Source organism: Adiantum capillus-veneris, chromosome 24, assembly GCF_014529385.1.
Source record: "Adiantum capillus-veneris isolate H3 chromosome 24, ASM1452938v2, whole genome shotgun sequence".
In the NCBI taxonomy this organism is placed as follows: domain Eukaryota; kingdom Viridiplantae; phylum Streptophyta; class Polypodiopsida; order Polypodiales; family Pteridaceae; genus Adiantum; species Adiantum capillus-veneris.
This window is the reverse complement of record NC_140954.1, coordinates 137,929,810-137,952,613: the sequence shown is the minus strand read 5'-3', so window position 1 is coordinate 137,952,613 and position 22,804 is coordinate 137,929,810. Positions and strand designations below refer to the sequence as shown.

General features: G+C 44.7%; 1 protein-coding gene across 1 annotated transcript in view; it reads left to right on the top strand.

Annotated features, from left to right (window-relative positions):
- Window positions 1-22,804, top strand: part of LOC147427224 (uncharacterized) — a 97,243-nt gene that overhangs the window by 73,546 nt on the left and 893 nt on the right. The window contains exons 11-15 of the mRNA XM_086498798.1: window positions 20,632-20,714; window positions 20,823-21,004; window positions 21,100-21,191; window positions 21,274-22,395; window positions 22,484-22,773. Of these exons, the coding sequence (XP_086354924.1) occupies window positions 20,632-20,714; window positions 20,823-21,004; window positions 21,100-21,191; window positions 21,274-22,395; window positions 22,484-22,773 (1,769 nt within the window). The remainder of the gene's footprint in view (window positions 1-20,631; window positions 20,715-20,822; window positions 21,005-21,099; window positions 21,192-21,273; window positions 22,396-22,483; window positions 22,774-22,804) is intronic.

The window sequence follows — 22,804 nt, the reverse complement described above, 5'->3', positions numbered from 1 at the left end:
AATCTCAGCCTAAACATGCTAGGTCAAGTGGGAAATAATCGAGGTCGAGGGCGGTTTGCAAATCAGCCAGGAGGTGAAGAAAGACCTAGGAATGGTGCTGGACAAAGTAATAGTAGGTTTTGGAGGCAGACGCCCACATGTTATAATTGTGGAGAGTTGGGTCACATCAGCCCGCAATGTGATAAGCCACCAAGGATGGGGGGAGACATGTATCCATTGCCAAGACAGGTGCTAACTAGGTCAAATGATTATGGCATCGAAATTAAGGGAGACGAAGGAACCAGTGGACTGACCCAGGAGGAAAAAGGGAAGACAAAAGTGCTAAGTGTAGTCACCTTGGAGAAGGCATCAAAGCTAGAGGATACATTAGTGATGCCTATTGGGAAGAGGACCACAGAGGATAAGGAAGGAAGAAGTGCCCCAGGTCCTAGTAAGAAGAAAGGAAAGAGCCATGAAGGCGAGGATGTCAAGGCCAAGAGGAAAAGGAGAGCTCGTCGAAAGTTTCATGTTTCAGATTTTCCACTAGGGGATGGGCAATTAAGCTATGACTTGAAGGAGGATCTGACGAGCAGGAAGGCAGATGTTACTTTTGGGCAGCTTATAGAGATGGTGCCTAAGCTAAAGCGACAGTGGAAGAGGATGGTTAACCCAATGGAGAAAGAGCCAGAGAGAGGTTCAGTGAAGGTGTTGGCAATGGACGAGCTACCAGACATTTGTCCAATAGTAGATGTGTGGCATAAAAGGAAAAATTTGGGACAAGGTTATGTGGATGGCGGAGCCCAAATATGCGTCATAACACACTCATGCGTTGAGAAGATGGGTCTCACAGTGGCTGGGGTGTCAGGTTTTCGGATCAGATTGGCAAACCATCAAAAAGTAAAATGCTTGGGTGTTGTAAAGAGCTTAGAAGTGGAGGCATATGATGCAAAGGCAGTGGTTGATTTTCATGTGATGCCAGCAGGGTTGGGAGCATATCCTATTATACTGGGCAGACCATGGTTACGTGCAGTGGGAGCTGTTCAAGATTGGCGACATGGTACGATTAGCCTCTATGGAAAGACAGGTACCAAGAAGCTTTATAATATGGACACAAGGAAACGATTAGAGGAGCTTTATGAAGATGAGGATGAGTCTAGTGATGAAAACTCTTCCACGGTGACAGATGAGGATAGTGATAGCACTACCAGCAGTGATGAGGATGCTGATGTTGCATTTCTTTTGATGGACAAAGAAATCCAGGAGATTGGTTTAGTCGCATTTGCGAAGGAAGTTGAGGATGAAAGTGAAGGGCCTTATGAAGTGATTGAAGGGCTGATGCAAACCAAGGTTGAGTTGTCAAAGAAGCAGGAATTGATGACACAAATGATCAGTGGAGACCTCTCAGCTATGGAGAAGGATATATATTTGCATATGCTGGCTAGTTTTCCTGATTTGTTCATTACTTCATATGAAGAGATCAGAGGGTTCAAGGGTGAAGAGATGCATATAGAGCTGAATGAAGGTGCTAAGCCAGTGCGGCAAAGGCTAAGAAGGATGGGTCAAGAGCAAATGGAAGCCTTGCGGGTAGAGGTGGACAAGTTATTGAAGGCAGGGTTCATAGTTCCAGTGGAGACCACAGAATGGGTGAGTCCAGTTGTAGTCAGTCCAAAGAAGGATGGGAAGTGGAGAATTTGTGTGGATTTTAAACCCTTAAACGCAGCCACTAAGAAGAACCCATATCCTCTTCCATTCATCGATCAGATCTTGGATTCAGTGGCAGGTTATGAGAGGTACAGTGTGTGTGATGGTTTTTCAGGCTATTTTCAATTGAAGATTGCTCTTAAAGACCGCACAAAGACAACTTTTATTACGCCATGGGGCTGCTATTGCTACACAGTGTTGCCGTTTGGGTTGTCAAATGGACCATCTTTCTATCAAGAAAGAGCAAATTGGGTGCTGGAACCATTCATTGGTAGTTGTGTTAAGGCTTTTATGGACGACTTCTGTGTCTATAGCAGTAGGGCTGAGCATCATGAGAAGTTGCAGATGGTATTGGCTCGATATGATGAATGTGGAGGACAATTAAATCCAAAGAAATGTCATATAGCACAGCCAAGGGTGAAGTTATTGGGCCATATGGTGTCAGAAAATGGCATTGAGGCTGATCCAGATAAGGTGAAGTCTATTATTCTTCTTCCATCACCTATGAGTACGAAGCAATTGGCAACCTTTATACACAAAGTGAAGTACATGGCACGGTTTATTCCATTGTCTTCGCAGCTTCTTTATCCATTACAACAAGTGGCAAAGCATGATCCATTGCAATGGGATGACAAGTGTGAAGAAGTGTTTCAAGAGGTGAAAGAGGTGTTAGGGGGGTTGTCAGCCATGCAGGCTCCTGATTGGGAGAAAGTTTTTTATGTAAATCCATCAGTAGGGGATGATGCCATTGGAGCCATGCTATTGCAAAAGGGGAAGGGCAGCCATTATATGAGGCCAGTGTATTGTGCAAGCCGAGTGAAGTTGGTAGCGGAGAGAAAGTTATCGGAAGTAGAGCTAGTGATGGCTAGTGTAATATTTGCTTGTCGACGATTTCGTCATTACTTGCTACCACGGCCTTTTGTTTTCTTGACGAGTTATGCCTTTTTGCCACAGTTAATTAATGGTATTAACATGTCAAATGTGGTGAAGAAATGGGTAATTGAGCTGCAAGAGTTTGAGTTCTCTTTTCTAGTGGAAGATAGTACAAGGGCTACCCTAGCTGATTTGTTGACCTACAAGGAGAATCCCCTTATTGTTAAAGAAGAGGTGGTGAGAAAGGTAGTTGAAGAAGTGCCACAGATCAGCAATGCACATGTGTTGTTCTTTGATGGTTCATACAGAAAGAGCCATGATGCAGCTTCAGGGGGTATAGCACTTTATGATCCAGAGGGGAAGCTAGTATGCAAGAGAGGGTTCAAATTGGATGCTCATAGTAACAATGAGGCTGAATATGCTACATTGGAAGCCGGATTACACATTTGTTTGAAGCATGGGGTTCGAAGGTTGAGCATAAAAGGTGATGCCTTGTTAGTGGTGAAGCAAGTGTTGGGTGTGTGGAAGAGCAAGAACACCTCATTGAAGGAAATGTGCTTCAGAATTAAAGGCCTGTTAAAAAAGTTTGAAGCATGGAGTATCAGACACATTGAACGTGCTCTAAATGGAGAGGCACATGAAGCAGCTCAAGGCATGATTGGGGAGCTATTTGTGTTGAGGACCACTTTACCTCTTTATCATGGCCGGGAAAGTTTGGCTCAAGAAGAGGAGTTTTTGCTAACAGGAATCATTCCAAAGGAGATTCAGAAGTCTAAGAAGTATGGCTTTGTGCGTAGAGCATACAGGTACAAATTGATTGGTGATGTCTTATACATGAAAGGGGCTGATCTCGTGTTGAGACGTGTACCTTGGCGGGAGGAGCTTTACAGAGTGTTGGAAGAGAATCACGAAGGCGCATGTGGTGGCCATTTTGCTCTAAAGATCACCTTGCATAAGATTTTGCAAGAGGGGTATGTATGGCCTAGTTTGCACAAGGATGTTCACCATTGGTGTAGGTCTTGCAATAGGTGTCAAGCATTTGGGAAGAGAGTGTTGAAGCCAGAGCTACGAAAAACCATTATGGCGTTTGATGTGTTTGAAAAGTGGGGGATTGATGCAATAGGCCCGTTACCTATCACAAGCAGGGGCAAAAGCTATATTTTGACGGCAGTGGACTATCTTTCTAGATGGGCAGAGGCTACAGCAGTAAAACAGATCACTGCAAAGGATGTGGCAAAATTTGTGTATGATGAAATATGTTGCAAGTTTGGGGTGCCATTAGAGCTACTTTCAGATAAGGGGCCAGGATTTAGAGCTAAACTGCTAGACTTCTTATGCACAAAGATGAAGATTAGGCACCAGCATACCACTCCTTATTACCCGCAGTGTAATGGCTTAAATGAAAGGTTCAATGGTGAGTTGGTACAAATTCTTTCTAAAGTGACAGAGCACCAAGGAAAGAATTGGGATTTGGAATTGCCTAGTGCATTATGGGCTTACCGTACTTCGGTGAAGACAGGTACAGGGTTTACTCCATTTCATTTGGTGTATGGAAAGGAAGCACTATTGCCTGTGGAGGTAGAGTTGCCTGCGGTCAAGATGTTAGAGAAGTTGCTTGGGCCGCCTAGTGATGCATTCAAAGAAAGGCTTTTGCAGCTACAAGAGGTCCAGTTGGATAGGATGAGCGCATTGGAACATTATGGGCAGATGCAGGATAAGGCTTTGGCAAAGATAAATGAAAAGGTTAAAAGTAAGGGTATCAAGAAACATGACTTGGTTTTGCGCTACAATAGTAAGCTGGACAACACCTTCCAAAAGAAGTTTCAGATTAAGTGGGAAGGCCCTTTCAAGGTAGTGGAGTGTTTTCCAAATGGCACATATCAGCTGGCTAACCTGGATGGTGTTCTACATACGTCAAGGGTAAATGGATTGCGTCTTAAGTTGTATCATGCCAGGTTGATGATGGTGGAGCAAGATGAGCTGTCTGTGGATCAAGCTGTGTTGGTGAGGGATGAGGAGACCTGTGATGCGGCGAGTCTCATATCTCTCTTTGCTGCTGCTGATCATGAATGATCTAGCAGGCTAGGGGATGGGCAAATTATGTCAGGAGTTTTTTGGAGCAAGGGATTGCGCATATGTACATATACATGCATGGTGCATCAAATAAAGGATTGCCCATTTTCCTTAGCCAGGTGGTTATGTGGGGCCCACATGTGTACAGGTAGGACAACATGTACATAGTGCAGCGATTTTCACTATTACCAGTACCAGTGTGTTTTTTATACAATAATGAGGAGTTGGTAGCGCGTAAAACTTCTCGAGGAAGCTATCCGCTGGCCGACGACGTGAGGTCAGCAGGTGCGTCAGATGGCATCTAGTGGCGTCAGGAGGGCGAACGAGGTCAATATTTGCACGCAGATGAGGACGGACACAACGTGGGTGTTTGCTTGTGAGAATTATGCAGAAAGGTCATCATGAGGACCTTTTTTTGGGGCCACTTCACGTGGTGGCGAGATGCATTATTGGAAAAAAGCTGAGTGCCAGGTGTGCGAATGATGCAAAAAGGTGACAACTATGCACTGCGAGGTCAGTTTTTGGCCTGTTCGGGGTCCGTTTGAGGTCATCTAAAAGGCCAAGGGTGCCCAACTAATAAGGCTAAGTGTGGGAACTGAAAAAACTGAGAGAAGACCAGAAAAAACGTGGAGAAGAGAGGAGGAACAGCCGCAGGTGTGTTTTTGCCCATTTTGGAGCCTGTTTTGGCCGAAAACTGCTCATCCGAGGTCGGATTTGAGCACTTTGACATTGTAGACTGGGGTTTTGGGCCGTTCCGGACGCGATGGCGCTGTCCATTTTGCCAAATTCCTCACTCTTTTCCTGCTGTTTTTCTGTGTAAGTTCCTCCTATGAGCGAAGTTTCTGCTCCAGTTTGTGATTGTATCTGGTTTCTTTCACCCATAGTGTGTGAGCTATTTGCCCCATTGGTGTTGGCCCAAGCTCAATTGTATCTAAACATCAGAAATTCTCCTCTTTTGAGCTGAGTTTTTTGGGTGTGTGTGTGTGTGTCTGTGTGTCTGTGTGGAGTGGGCAAGTGGATAGTCTCTCTCCTCTCACTCCAGAGATGTGTTCCCTGTCTCGGCCAGGTGTGTTGTGTAAGCCGAGTGGTGCCCCATAGTGTGTGTGTGTATCTTCCCAAGAGTGTGTGTCGGGTCGTTATAGAGGCGCTGTGTGTGTTTTCATCCCGCTCACAGCGCCATTTGAGATTGTTGAAGGTGCTGCGAAGGTTCCACCCTTTCTAAGCACGAAAGATAAGATTTGTAAGGTGCAGCCGAATGAATGTTTGAACTTTGCTCAAGATGAGTGCTCCGAACTGTGCTCAAGGTTCCTTTTTGTTCTTATGGAAGGGAGAGCCTTCCGTTCTTAATGAGAGAGTGCTATGATCACAAACAAAGTGAGTGGACACCGTGCGTGCAAGTGTATGAGATTGAGAAATAGAGAGAGAAGAGAGATACGACACCAGAGACATTTTAAAACTTTCCTCCGAAGGCCCCACTCTCGTCGGCGAGAGTGGTCTACTATTGATTGCACAAACTGGTACAATGGGAATGCATGTGACTGATGCAAGTCTAGGCTATGTCAGTGTCGACGACGGGGATGGCGAGACCAATCTAAGGTTGAAATCTGCGACTCCTTATCTGCTGTCGAAAAACGCTGCTGGCTGAATTCTGCTGTTGCCGAAAACGCTAAGGAAAAGGCTGATTTTGCTGGTTTTTTTGGCCGAAAATCTGCATCTACTGTGGGGCTGAAATGGCTATGAAAACTTGCTGAAAATGACCTGCTGAAAATCTGGAAAGGCTGAAAATCTGCAGCAGACGATACCTGTAGGAAAAATGCTAGGTTGGCTGATGCTTGGCGATGATCATTTGCTGAAAACGTTGTGAGCGGGATGAAAACACACACAGCGTCTCTATAACGACCCGACACACACTCTTGGGAAGATACACACACACACACACACTATGGGGCACCACTCGGCTTACACAACACACCTGGCCGAGACAGGGAACACACCTCTGGAGTGAGAGGAGAGAGACTATCCACTTGCCCACTCCACACAGACACACACACACACACACACACTCAAAAAACTCAGCTCAACAGAGGAGAATTTCTGATGTTTAGATACAAATGAGCTTGGGCCAACACCAATGGGGCAAACAACTCACACAATATGGGTAAAAGATACCAGATACAATCACAAACTGGAGCAGAAACATCACTCATAGGAGAAACTTACACAGAAAAACAGCAGGAAAAGAGTGAGGAATTTGGCAAAATGGACAGCGGCATCGCGTCCGGAACGGCCCAAAACCCCAGTCTACAATGTCAAAGTGCTCAAATCCGACCTCGGATGAGCAGTTTACGGCCAAAACAGGCTCCAAAATGAGCAAAAACACACCTGCGGCTGTTCCTCCTCTCTTCTCCACGTTTTTTATGGTCTTCTCTCTGTTTTTTCAGTTCCCACACTTAGCTTTATTAGTTGGGCACCCTTGGCCTTTTAGATGACCTCAAACGGACCCCGAACAGGCCAAAAACTGACCTCGCAGTGCATAGTTGTCACCTTTTTGTATCATTCGCACACCTGGCACTCAGCTTTTTTCCAATAATGCATCTCGCCACCACGTGAAGTGGCCCCAAAAAGTGGTCCTAATGATGACCTTTCTGCATAACTCTCATCAGAAAACACCCACGTTGTGTCCGTCCTCATCCGCGTGCAAATATTGACCTCGTTCGCCCTCCTGACGCCACTAGATGCCATCTGACGCACCTGCTGACCTCACGTCGTCGGCCCGCGGATAGCTTCCTCGATAAGTTTTACGCGCTACCAACTCCTCCTTATTGTAGAAAAAACACAGTGGTACTGGTAATAGTGAAAATCGATGCACTATGTACACACTGTCCTACCTGTACACATGTGGGCCCCACATAACCACCTGGCTAAGGAAAATGGGCAATCCTTTATTTGATGCACCATGCATGCATATGTACATATGCGCAATCCCTTGCTCCAAAAAACTCCTGACATAATTTGCCCATCCCCTAGCCTGCTAGATCATTCATGATCAGCAGCAACAAAGAGAGATATGAGACTCGCCGAATCACAGGTCTCCTCATCCCTCACCAACACTGCTTGATCCACAGACAGCTCATCTTGCTCCACCATCATCAATCTAGTATGATACAATTTAAGATGCAACCCATTTACCCTTGACTTATGTAGAACACCATCCAAGTTAGCCAGCTGATATGTGCCATTTGGAAAACACTCCACTACCTTGAAAGGGCCTTTCCACTTAATTTGAAACTTCTTTTGGAAGGTGTTGTCCAGCTTACTATTGTAGCGCAAAACCAAGTCATGTTTCTTGATACCCTTACTTTTAACCTTTTCATTTATCTTTGCCAAAGCCTTATCCTGCATCTGCCCATAATGCTCCAATGCGCTCATCCTATCTAACTGGACCTCTTGTAACTGCAAGAGCCTCTCTTTGAATGCATCACTAGGCGACCCAAGCAACTTCTCTAACATCTTGACCGCAGGCAACTCTACCTCCACAGGCAATAGTGCTTCCTTTCCATACACCAAATGAAATGGAGTAAACCCTGTATCTGTCTTCACCGAAGTACGGTAAGCCCATAATGCACTAGGCAATTCCAAATCCCAATTCTTTCCTTGGTGCTCTGTCACTTTAGAAAGAATTTGTACCAACTCACCATTGAATCTTTCATTTAAGCCATTACACTGCGGGTAATAAAGAGTGGTATGCTGGTGCCTAATCTTCATCTTTGTGCATAAGAAGTCTAGCAGTTTAGCTCTAAATCCTGGCCCCTTATATGAAAGTAGCTCTAATGGCACCCCAAACTTGCAACATATTTCATCATACACAAATTTTGTCACATCCTTTGCAGTGATCTGTTTTACTGCTATAGCCTCTGCCCATCTAGAAAGATAGTCCACTGCCGTCAAGATATAGCTTTTGCCCCTGCTTGTGATAGGTAACGGGCCTATTGCATCAATCCCCCACTTTTCAAACACATCAAACGCCATAATGGTTTTTCGTAGCTCTGGCTCCAACACTCTCTTCCCAAATGCTTGACATCTATTGCAAGACCTACACCAATGATGAACATCCTTGTGCAAACTAGGCCATACATACCCCTCTTGCAAAATTTTATGCAAGGTGATCTTTAGAGCAAAATGGCCACCACATGCGCCTTCATGATTCTCTTCCAACACTCTGTAAAGCTCCTCCTGCCAAGGTACACGTCTCAACACGAGATCAACACCTTTCATGTATAAGACATCACCAATCAATTTGTACCTGTATGCTCTACGCACAAAGCCATACTTCTTAGACTTCTGAATCTCCTTTGGAATGATTCCTGTTAGCAAAAACTCCTCTTCTTGAGCCAAACTTTCCCTGCCATGATAAAGAGGTAAAGTGGTCCTCAACACAAATAGCTCCCCAATCATGCCTTGAGCTGCTTCATGTGCCTCTCCATTTAGAGCACGTTCAATGTGTCTGATGCTCCATGCTTCAAACTTTTTTAACAGGCCTTTAATTCTAAAGCACATTTCCTTCAATGAGGTGTTCTTGCTCTTCCACACACCCAAGCACTTGCTTCACCACTAACAAGGCATCACCTTTTATGCTCAACCTTCGAACCCCATGCTTCAAACAAATGTGTAATCCGGCTTCCAATGTAGCATACTCAGCCTCATTGTTACTATGCGCATCCAATTTGAACCCTCTCTTGCATACTAGCTTCCCCTCTGGATCATAAAGTGCTATACCCCCTGAAGCTGCATCGTGGCTCTTTCTGTATGAACCATCAAAGAACAACACATGTGCATTGCTAATCTGTGGAACTTCTTCAACTACCTTTCTCACCACCTCTTCTTTAACAATAAGGGGATTCTCTTTGTAGGTCAACAAATCAGCTAGGGTAGCCCTTGTACTATCTTCCACTAGAAAAGAGAACTCAAACTCTTGCAGCTCAATTACCCATTTCTTCACCACATTTGACATGTTAATACCATTAATTAACTGTGGCAAAAAGGCATAACTCGTGAAGAAAACAAAAGGCCGTGGTAGCAAGCAATGACGAAATCGTCGACAAGCAAATATTACACTGGCCATCACTAGCTCTACTTCCGATAACTTTCTCTCCGCTACCAACTTCACTCGGCTTGCACAATACACTGGCCTCATATAATGGCTACGCTTCCCCTTTTGCAATAGCATTGCTCCAATGGCATCATCCCCTACTCATGGATTTACATAAAAAACTTTCTCCCAATCAGGAGCCTGCATGGCTGACAACCCCCCTAACACCTCTTTCACCTCTTGAAACACTTCTTCACACTTGTCATCCCATTGCAATGGATCATGCTTTGCCACTTGCTGTAATGGATAAAGAAGCTGCGAAGACAATGGAATAAACCGTGCCATGTACTTCACTTTGTGTATAAAGGTTGCCAATTGCTTCGTACTCATAGGTGATGGAAGAAGAGTAATAGACTTCACCTTATCTGGATCAGCCTCAATGCCATTTTCTGACACCACATGGCCCAATAACTTCACCCTTGGCTGTGCTAGATGACATTTCTTTGGATTTAGTTGTCCTCCACATTCATCATATCGAGCCAATACCATCTGCAGCTTCTCATGGTGTTCAGCCCTACTGCTATAGACACAGAAGTCATCCATAAAAGCTTTAACACAACTACCAATGAATGGTTCCAACACCCAATTTGCTCTCTCTTGATAGAAGGAAGGTCCATTTGACAACCCAAATGGCAATACTGTGTAGCAATAGCAGCCCCATGGCGTAATAAAAGTGGTCTTTGTGCGGTCTTTAAGAGAAATCTTCAATTGAAAATAGCCTGAAAAACCATCACACACACTGTACCTCTCATAACCTGCCACTGAATCCAAGATCTGATCGACGAATGGAAGAGGATATGGGTTCTTCTTAGTGGCTGCGTTTAAGGGCTTAAAATCTACACAAATCCTCCACTTCCCATCCTTCTTTGGACTGACTACAATTTGGACTGACTACAATTGGACTCACCCATTCTGTGGTCTCCACTGAAACTATGAACCCTGCCTTCAATAACTTGTCCACCTCTACCCGCAAGGCTTCCATTTGCTCTTGACCCATCCTTCTTAGCCTTTGCCGCACCGGCTTAGCACCTTCTTTCAGCTCTATATGCATCTCTTCACCCTTGAACCCTCTGATCTCTTCATATGAAGTAATGAACAAATCAGGAAAACTAGCCAGCATGTGCAAATATATATCCTTCTCCATAGCTGAGAGGTCTCCACTAATCATTTGTGTCATTAATTCTTGCTTCTTTGACAACTCAACCTTGGTTTGCATCAGCCCTTCAATCACTTCATAAGGCCCTTCACTTTCATCTTCAACCTCATTCGCAAATGCAACTAAGCCAATCTCCTGGATTTCTTTGTCCATCAAAAGAAATGCAACATCAGCATTCTCATCACTGCTGGTAGTGCTATCACTGTCCTCATCTGTCACCGTGGAAGAGTCTTCATCACTAGACTCATCCTCATCTTCATAAAGCTCCTCTAATCGTTTCCTTGTGTCCATATTATAAAGCTTCTTGGTACCTGTCTTTCCATAGAGGCTAATCGTACCATGTCGCCAATCTTGAACGGCTCCCATTGCACGTATCCATGGTCTGCCCAGCATAATAGGATATGCTCCCAACCCTGCTGGGATCACATGAAAATCAACCACTGCCTTTGCATCATATGCCTCCACTTCTAAGCTCTTTACAACACCCAAGCATTTTACTTTTTGATGGTTTGCCAATCTGATCCGGAAACCTGACACCCCAGCCACTGTGAGACCCATCTTCTCAACGCATGAGTGTGTTATGACGCATATTTGGGCTCCGCCATCCACATAACCTTGTCCCAAATTTTTCCTTTTATGCCACACATCTACTATTGGACAAATGTCTGGTAGCTCGTCCATTGCCAACACCTTCACTGAACGTCTCTCTGGCTCTTTCTCCATTGGGTTAACCATCCTCTTCCACTGTCGCTTTAGCTTAGGCACCATCTCTATAAGCTGCCCAAAAGTAACATCTGCCTTCCTGCTCGTCAGATCCTCCTTCAAGTCATAGCTTAATTGCCCATCCCCTAGTGGAAAATGTGAAACATGAAACTTTCGACGAGCTCTCTTTTTCCTCTTGGCCTTGACATCCTCGCCTTCATGGCTCTTTCCTTTCTTCTTACTAGGACCTGGGGCACTTCTTCCTTCCTTATCCTCTGTGGTCCTCTTCCCAATAGGCATCACTAATGTATCCTCTAGCTTTGATGCCTTCTCCAAGGTGACTACTCTTAGCACTTTTGTCTTCCCTTTTTCCTCCTGGGTCAGTCCACTGGTTCCTTCGTCTCCTTTAATTTCGATGCCATAATCATTTGACCTAGTTAGTACCTGTCTTGGCAATGGATACATGTCTCCCCCCATCCTTGGTGGCTTATCACATTGAGGGCTGATGTGACCCAACTCTCCACAATTATAACATGTGGGCGTCTACCTCCAAAACCTACCATTGCTTTGTCCAACACCATTCCTAGGCCTTTCTTCACCTCCTGGCTGATTTGCAAACCGCCCTCGACCTCGATTATTTCCCACTTGACCTAGCATGTTTAGGCTGAGATTCTTCATCAGATCTACCATTTGCCTCATGTCTTGTCTTAGTCCATCATCTTGCACTGCTGTAGTGACCATTGCTGGCATAACCTGAGGAGTAACAGAAACCACTGGTTCATGATGAACCCCTGACATGCGCCCTTGTAAAGACTCTATAGGCTGAAATTCAGACCTCATTGACAAAGACTCCACCCCTAACTGGCTCATTTTCCTCAGCTTCCACTCTTTGTTCCTTGCTACCTCTAGTGCATCCTCATATGTCCTAGGCTTCTTTAGCTCCACTCTCCAACGTATATTCTCCCAAAGACCAGCCAAGAACCTTTCCTTCTTCATCATGTCAGGCGGGGGTACCTGTGGTGCTAAAGCCTTGCACATTCGCTCCCATGCCAATGAAAACTTACGTATGTACGCATCTACTGGCTCACCTTCCTTTTGCACCAAAGCCTGTACTTCTTGCCACACTTTGTCAGGATCTTCTATCTTCACAAACTCCACTTCCAACCCATGTCGTAGATTGTCCCAACTCAACCTTACAGGTGGATTAGCCACACGCAACTCCTCTTTAAATGCTTTAGACCAAACTCGTGCATCACTCTTCAAACAAATTTGGAGAAGGCGTAACATCTGCGCAGGGTCATGAATCTGGTTGCTAATGCAGGCAACCTCCATCTTTTCCAAAAATTCTTCCACATCTTCATCACTTCTTCCATGAAACTCCGGATAAGAGAAAGCCATGGCTACCCAAGTTACAATGCTTTGAGAACCCCTTCGAATACACGTGCCAGAACCCAAGACTTTTGACTACCCAATCCCCAAAAACTTCAATGGAGCTCAACTTTAGATAAGGACAAACACATGCAGATCAAATGAGTTTTCATAGTTAATCATCGGAATGACAACAGGCAAAGGACATTCCAGGATCTCTCTCAATCTTCTTGGCCCAAACATAAAGACTATGCGCTGCTGGAAAAAGATCTTCCTGGACACATGAACATTAATCTGAATTCTTTGAGTTAAATGAAAAGGAGTGAACTGAGGGCCATTTTGATCATCCATTAAAGCCAACCATGAAGCTCCCAAGAAGGCACACCTAACTCAACCTCTGATTTTGCCAGAATTTCAGCAGCATAACAGCATAAATGGCTCAAAATACCAAAAAACCAGCCATCATAACTTGGGAAAATTTCGACAGAGTTTCCCCAGAAGTAGAGCAATGAGAACCCAAAATATAGACTGTATCTGTATGCATAAACTGCCAACAATAGAACCCGAGCATCAAATAGGACTCACTAGTACATAGCCTATGGCGAGGTCACAAAAAGGGTGCTCCAGCTACTTGTATCACCGAAAGGATCTCCACATTTGAGAATCCCCCAGCTCAATAAAAACCTCACGCTATCGACCCTCACACGAAGGATAATGCAAATCGCGTATAGTCAAGTCTCAGAAATGACTATCTTCCAGACCAAGTCTCAGAAATGGCTGGGACTGCCAAATACAACCAAGTATGGCTCCACAAATGCGTACAATGGCAGTTTCCACAAGTAACGTACAATCCAGCAGACAATGCGCTCAAATAGGCGCCAAGTGATGCATTCCCACAACCACTGCAAGTGACATCACTGCTAGTATATCACTGTACTCCAGCTACCTGTACCTGTCCCTGTAACCTGTAACCTGTAACCTGCAACCTGCAACCTGTAACCTGTAATCCCGAATCTCGAAGCTTGAAGCTCGAAGCAGAAGGTACTCGAAGAAGATCCTCCGTGGGGGCGCCAAAAGAATGTGAGAAGGATGAAAACACACACAGCGCCTCTATAACGATCCGACACACACTCTTGGGAAGATACACACACACACTATGGGGCACCACTCGGCTTACACAACACACCTGGCCGAGACAGGGAACACACCTCTGGAGTGAGAGGAGAGAGACTATCCACTTGCCCACTCCACACAGACACACACACACACACTCAAAAAACTCAGCTCAACAGAGGAGAATTTCTGATGTTTAGATACAAATGAGCTTGGGCCAACACCAATGGGGCAAACAGCTCACACAATATGGATAAAAGATACCAGATACAATCACAAACTGGAGCAGAAACTTCGCTCATAGGAGAAACTTACACAGAAAAACAGCAGGAAAAGAGTGAGGAATTTGGCAAAATGGACAGCGCCATCGCGTCCGGAACGGCCCAAAACCCCAGTCTACAATGTCAAAGTGCTCAAATCCGACCTCGGATGAGCAGTTTACGGCCAAAACAGGCTCCAAAATGAGCAAAAACACACCTGCGGCTAATCCTCCTCTCTTCTCCACGTTTTTTATGGTCTTCTCTCTGTTTTTTGAGTTCCCATACTTAGCTTTATTAGTTGGGCACCCTTGGCCTTTTAGATGACCTCAAACGGACCCCGAACAGGCCAAAAACTGACCTTGCAGTGCATAGTTGTCACCTTTTTGCATCATTCGCACACCTGGCACTCAGCTTTTTTCCAATAATGCATCTCGCCACCACGTGAAGTGGCTCCAAAAAGTGGTCCTAATGATGACCTTTCTGCATAACTCTCATCAGAAAACACCCACGTTGTGTCCGTCCTCATCCGCGTGCAAATATTGACCTCGTTCGCCCTCCTGACGCCACTAGATGCCATCTGACGCACCTGCTGACCTCACGTCGTCGGCCCGCGGATAGCTTCCTCGATAAGTTTTACGCGCTACCAACTCCTCCTTATTGTAGAAAAAACACAGTGGTACTGGTAATAGTGAAAATCGATGCACTATGTACACACTGTTCTACCTGTACACATGTGGGCCCCACATAACCACCTGGCTAAGGAAAATGGGCAATCCTTTATTTGATGCACCATGCATGTATATGTACATATGCGCAATCCCTTGCTCCAAAAAACTCTTGACAACGCTATGTCTTGTGGTGGCCTAGCGGTGAAGACCTGCTGAAAACGCTATGCTGAGGGAGGCTAGGCGATGCAAACCAAAAACGGTAGGACCTTCTTGATGCTAGAGGGAAAATCGCCCCCAAGGGGTTCTTGCTTGAGAAGTAGCCTGTTGAGGGGTGGAGCTCCTGTTGCCTCTTCTGCCAATTAGTGCTAGTTTAGGTAAGTTTGCTTATATACAAACTTACTCAATTTGCCCTACCTACTTTCCACAAAAGTCACTTAAAAATAATAAGTGAAAAATGTCAAAAATAGGTAAAATAGGCTAAATGCATTGGAAAATTCCTCTGAAGGATTCTGAGCTGTGTGCAACCAGAGGATATGCATCTACACTAAATGACTGGGCATGCGCGGTCTACAAATAGACTCACAAAAGTGCCAGATCACTTCTAATCTAGACTGACTGGACTGACTGAACTCTTGTCGTACTGTAGCTTGTCCATGGACACATAGGGTTGGATGTGTCACGTGACATCTTGTCCTTTTCAAAGTGAGGTACTGGTACCGAACTATATGGCGTCGAGGGAGATTGCCAATAACATCCGGAATCCTGGAAGGGACTCTTCGCTGGCCCACTCTGATGTGTGGGTCGTGCGATACTTGAACTTTATAAAGGTCTGCAACGCTTGCTTCTATGAGCCGCGCCGAAAGCGACACAAAGTCTGCTGTGGCTCCTTCGATGCTTCAACTTTGTCGAGAGTCATGCGTCTACCTTCTTCAAGAATTTCTGAGGCTGAAGATTCGTGAAACCACTTCCAACACAAAACCATGAACATACCTATTCCATGTAAAGTGAGTGGAAAAAATCTTGTCTTCCTCAAAGACTGTGCATGCAATGTAGATGAACAAAGAGACGGAGTGTCAAACCGTTCACCACACACACGCAAACAATGAGATCAAATCATTCTCTTTTGATCTAAAGCAATCAACTGTGGCAATTCACAATGGAAATGCCCATGCTTGATGCTCATACTTTTATGTGCTCTTTCTACAATTGTGTCATGCCAAGGAAGAGGCATGGAATGTGACTTCCTTGAATGCATACTTTTCAGCTTTTCATGAACAATCCGCATACATCCGTGCTCATTCATGAGTGAAACGTGCTCAACGTACAATATGTCATGCCTAGAAAAAGGGATCACATAAAGATGTTGACTAAAATACAGGAAACGATCACGAATGAAACACTCGATCAATGCGTGCTGACTAATCATGCGAACACATAGTACTTCCTGTAAGGGTTCTTTGGACCTAGGCTCGAGAGCCAAGATCGGTTCTTTCTTAAGGGGTTCTTTGGACCTAGGCTAGAGAGCCAAGATCGATCCTTCGTGATTGATCGAATCTGCAACGAGGTTAGCTTCGCTAGAAAAAGCATCAACTAACTCATCATCCGTGTGAACAATCACGTCATCTTCATGCAAATTATCAAGAGTGCCAAGGGCGGACCAACTTAGAGGGGATAGCTGATCTACAACGTATCAAGGTATCAGAGAAGGCAGTGATCCAAGGAGAAAAACCTACAATAGAGGAGATCTTGAAGAAGTTGAAAGAACACCTTTTTACTCTATTCAATCTTTGCACCCAGGTGCAGGCCCTCGTGGCGGGCACGTCCTTGTGCAACCATCAAAGTCTTACATGATCTCCTATTCTGCTGCTCCTCTCACTGATTACAGAAGCCCTCGTCTCACTATGTCTACTCTCGGGCACCAATTCTCAGGGTGATAGTTGATGGTGGATCTGGCATCAACCTCATGCCTAAGTTCACTATGTTATGGACAAGGTGCCTATGTAGGTACAAGGCTTCACCTTCAACTTGGATTTTGTTGTGGTTCTCCTTCCTCGGGTCGAGGGTGACTTTCCCTTGCTCATAGGTAGACCATGGTTACGGCACACTAAAGCGCTACAGGATTGGGGAAATGACGCGATGTGAATTCATACTCCTGGATCCCCAATGAAACCCTTTCACCTTGAAGGGGGGATGGATCTAGTAGTGCATCATAGTTCTTTGTCGGTGGAGTCTAACCCCGAATTGAAACAACATACTCCACTTGATGGGCCAAAGGAAGACCTGCTTGAGTGGTTGGAAGCTACCAAGTCTATACCTTGTTATGTGGTCTCTATTCACTGAGGATACCCCATCTTCCAATGTCCTTACAATAACTGGCCCTCGTGTGCGGCCTAGCCCAGAAGCAGGTGTCCTGGTCATAGAGGCTGATGACTCAGATGCTCCTAGAGTGGAAGCCCTTGGGCTGGGTGAGCCGATGGATGACCATAGAAGAGGAAAGAAATCTCCTCTGCAAGAGTTTTCCCAAATCCTTACCTCTTATGTATCTGACTCTTAGACTAAGGTTCACCTGTCTGATGGACTACCCTTCGACGAGCTTCCCCAAGGATGGTTACAAGAAGCATATGCAGATTTCAATATGATCAAACACTAGCTCATGATGTCTTTATGCTCCAAGAAGCGGCAACTACTTCACCTATAGAGACATCTTCAACACCCTCTCCAGATCTAAAAAAAGAAGCCAACTTGGGTGACTTTGACGATCACCCATGCGGCTATACCAAGTACATTTATCAAAGTGGGAAATCGAAGATCCATATTCACATGACTTCTTTTTTGTTAAAGTGGACCCAACCTGCCCTTCTCTACGCAATCCATTCATAGGAAAAACCAATAAAAAATGTCAGCTTTCAACAATCTTTAACAGCTCTAATGTGGTGACAACAATGAACACTATAAATGTTTTCATTAATCAAGAAGGTAATTGTATCATGGTGAAATGGCTGGTGGTGCCGAGCTTTGGATGTGGCCAGAAGGAGACTCTTGCTATTGACAGGAGATTTCTGTCCTGCAACTTGGGTCCTGTTGCTGGTGTAGCTGCAGTTGTATCACAGAATGGTTCTCTGCCTTCACATTCAATTGAAAGTACAGTCCTATGTCCACTACCATTAGTGGATTGCAGGTTTCCAGGAGCAATTTGTGTTGCTTCATTGTGTCACATGATTGATGTAGGCATGTGTTTCCAAACTTTCTAGCAAATGAGATTTCTGTAAAGTCTCACCAAGCAAGCCTAGCCATACACTTGATGGGGAATCAAGAATTAATGGCATGTGTTCAGGAAGCATATGTATAGCTTTTTAGTGAATCAATGTTGGTGGAACAAGAAAGCTCCTATCTAGCCACCCCTCTCTCCCTTGTCCACCTCTCCTTGCCCCTACCTAGCAATGCCTGGTTCAATTCTTGCGGGGCTGCGGGGCAACTGGAGATGCTGAAGCTCATCTCTTGCTGAATGGAATGTATGCAATGTACATATCATTAATGTTCTTGCAGAGTCAGTTTATAGCTTACCACCACTCTCGGGGATGGTGAGTGGGCTTGTGGTGGGCAACCTGTAGCAGGACTAGAGTGTCACTTGCACTGGAAAGGCAGTTACAGTTGTTCTCAGGTTCACACTTGCGTGGGCCGTGACACTTGGCAGACACAAGAGTGGTGTTCTAGTGGACAACGTTTCCAGTTCACCGCCAGCACAGTTTGGAGATAACGTAGCTGGACTGTCAAGGATATTTGTGTTAGCCGTTGGCTGCTCTTTTGGTTGTATAAACTCTCAATTGGTCCTAGTCGTTGTATGCATCCTAGACGTCTTATGAGTCATTGAGTCTAGAGTCTTGTGTTCAGTCTAGCACTTGCACATCTGCACTCTCCTTGCATAGTTGGAGCCTTGACTCTCTTATTGTACTTGTGAGTCCTAGGCTTGGAGGTGAGCGTCCCGCCAAACAGAGTGTGTATTGTTCCATGAGTTAGTTGAGTTCCATTCATTTTGGAGTCTAATGTTGTGTCGTTTGAGTTTGCTTTGTTTCATTGCTCTATAGTGTTCGTTTTGTTGGAGCGAGGTTTCCTGCACATTGCACTGAGGAGCATGGCACGCACAGTAGAGAGCACGCCATACTTTTCCTACTACAATTTTAGTGGTCCCTCTTCCGTCTCATACCCTACCATGATCTCTTCACCCCATCACCTCCCTCCATCACCCTTACGTCATGTCCCACCTCCAAACCCCCTTGCTTGAGCCACACCTCTACTTCAGTTTCCTTCTGTTTGCATGTTGACACGAATATCCCAGAGACCACGCTACATGGACACATGCATGCCACATAGCTCACGAGTGGCGATTGGTCAGCTCCGAGTATCATCACAACAGCTAGAGATAGAGGCAAGAAGAGCGGCGAGCTGAAAGCTTCTGTTAACTTTGCACAAAGAGGGTGATTGAGGACGAAGAGCACTTCGGCTACATTTCTAGAGCATATGAGAGTAATATGAGGCTCTTTTCATAGGACAGCCACCCTACGACATCATGGAGTCTAAAGACCAGCGCCAACTTGACAGTTTTCTAGTGGAGATACATAGACATAGAGAGACAATCACAACTCACAGACTTGTTCTAGAGGACCACAACCCTACTGCCACTCGTCAGAGAGACACAGAGAGTGGTCACCCTAGAGTAGGCTGAGATTTTCAAACAGTCAAAGCTAGGAGATGCCCCCGTGAGACTCCAGTACGTACCAGATCTTACACCCCCAGTTTGACATAGGATGGAGCCATCCATATCCCTTAGAGATAGAGCTCCACATCCCCCTTATATACCATGTATCTTGTATCCTAGCCTCCCATGGATCATTCCCTCTCCCCTTACCATAGGACCACATTTTGCTACTTTGTACCTTTGTCCTTTCCGGATAGATAGAGGACACACATGTATGTTTAATTTGTTTCGTAGGCCAACTTTGGCCTCTAATAGATGTAAAAAGATCTTTCTTTCTCTCTTTCTGGTTCGAGGGTAGTAGTAGCATGTCCACACATAGAGCCAGTGTGCATGTGACTAGTGCATGTTGTAAGCATAGACCGTGGCCCGCGGGGGGGGGGGGGTGTGTTCATCGTCGAGCAATTCGAGTCATTGATCATGTCAATTTCTGAATGATCTATACCAGGACATTGAGTACAGTGTGTGTTGAATGGTAGTATCTCTACTGTATTTATCAGAGAATATTCTCATACTCTTCAATGTTTCATAGTACATTTTTATCTTTATTGGTCGAACTGTTGCTAGCAAGCCTTTCATCTACATTATACAGTCGGAATCTGTTTTATCTTTTAGCTTACACATCAGATGCATCAATCACTTGCAAAGCAAACTGTTTATTGGTCATACTGTTGCTAGCAAGCCTTTCATCTACATTATACAGTCGGAATTTTTTTATCTTTTAGCTTACACATCAGATGCATCAATAACTTGCAAATCAAACTTTGTTGTTCTTCAGTACTGCTAGCTTTTCTAATGTTTGAAGTTTTTGGGCTTTACCCCTACAAATTTGGCAGGTGAACTGCTCTGAAAATCGAAGCGGCCCACTTATAAAGCAAAAGTTTGGTGAATCTGTGGAGTCTCATCGTCTTGGCAGTTGGTTGGTTTTAATGTTTTGCTTTTCTATGCTATCTAGCTTGCAAATACGCCTTCTATTGGTGAGACCTATTTGAATTTTGTAAGCGTTTATGTTTTTTTAAAAATTCAGGACTGCTGATGGCATGCTTGATAAAGAACTAGGGGATGACAATGAATCTGGAGACAAGAAAAATAGGGCTATATTGCTTTTGGAGGATGTTGATGTACTGTTTGACGTTGACCGTGGTTTTATGGCAGCTGTTGCTCAAGTAGCTGCAACTGCAAAAAGGCCTATAATTTTGACAACCAATGGTACAAAAAAAGAGAATCTCTGTTTGTTTCCTTCTTGTATATGAATGGGTTTCGACATGATACGTGACTGAGGGGAATCTTCTGCGGTCTCGCAGACACTAAGCTTTGCATTCCTCATAACCTGCATGCGCGTCTGCTGGAGTTCAAAAGACTATCTACAAAAGATCTTGTGGCTCTGGCATACTTGGTATTCCTTTGTTGTAGTACTTGGTGTAGTGCATGGTGAATGTTCAATGACCTCACTTGCTGAACTCTTTCTGCTTGCATAGGTATGCATGACAGAGGGTTTTGTTATCAGTCCACAGTTATTGAAACGAATAGTCAATGTGTGTAATCATGACGCTCGAAAGCTGTTAAACTATCTGCAGTTCTGGTGTCAGAGAGACCATTATTCAGGGCCTCAGCTTACTGCTTCCAAAAAAGCTGTTGTGGAGGTGATGAAGAATGGAAACAACTCTGAAATGTCCTCTCATGTAAAATTTCAAGATGGTGATCCTGCAGCAGTCACACTTCTTTTACGCTTTGAGGCACAACACAGGTTGTGGCCTGTGTACATGTCCACAATTTGTCAATGCGATGTCACCAATTCAGTTGCAAATAAGCTGGCTGAGTTGATTTCTAAGGCCGAGAGAAATTTTGGAGCATATCAGGAAAAGAAACTGGTACAGGGTTTAGTCAGAAAAAGGGTCTTGCTGGACAAAAAGAAAAGGCGTAGGATAGACTCTGGCTTTGATGCAGAGGTTGACCTTTCATTTGAGGACGATGATGAGAAGAATTCATGTGAAATTGCGGACGCAGGATCTAGCCTATCAGAGTCTCCAGTCAACCATCTTCTAGGGACCAAGAACATCTCTCCCTTACCGGTCGCAAGAAAAAGGTTTCCGAGGCTGCTTGCGGTTGTGATGTCTGATTCAGATGAAGATCTACCTTGTGCCGTCCAAGAGCAGCCCCTTCAAGTGGGTTGTCATACGCCCATAAATCAGGAACCTTCAAGCCTCATGTCCATTGAGACCTCCAGGGATACAGACTCTACAAAGTCATCATCCTTTCCCAAGACTGAGGAGGTTCAAACCGTTTTGTATAGGGATCTTTTTATTGTTAGTGCAGATGTAAAGTCAGAAATAATGCACGAGAAAAGTAGCCAATCACCCACACAAACTTGTTCTTCAAAGGATCTTGTAAGCAGCGAAGGGATACCCACAAGTTCTCAAAGTATCACTGAAGCTGTTGACAACTTGTGGTCCAATTTTCGAAAGTGCAGCGAGAAAAATGATGGGCTTGTGTTGAATGCAGCATCAAAGGAATCTTTATCCTTAGTCCGTTCCTTATCTGTCCTTGCAGACAACCTTTCAGCTTGCGATATCATGTCATTTATGCAATGCTGTGCTCAGGTTTGGATCAATCTACCTTTCTTTGAGAACAATCAAATGGTTAATTCACTGATAGCATTTCTTGTATGCCACTGAATTGCCATTGCAGGATGTCGCAAATGATACCTTCAAGTGCTCTGTTTGTGAGGATTCTGAGTGTTCCAACAGGCTGGATGCTTGTGCACAGATTGCGAATAAAGCATTTCAGATGTGTGTACAAGATTCTTGTTCGGTTCCATATTATGTGGGCAAGATTGAGCAAACAGTTTCAGTAGACAATATGTTACTGGCAGTGAATGAACCATTCAGTCTTGGCAAGCTGTTGACTGTAAATGGACATTCTAATCACAACATTATTTGTCAGGCTGTCCCTGCTAGCGAAGAACACAACCTTCAAAGGTTAGCTGCCCTTCTTGAGTATTCTTAGACA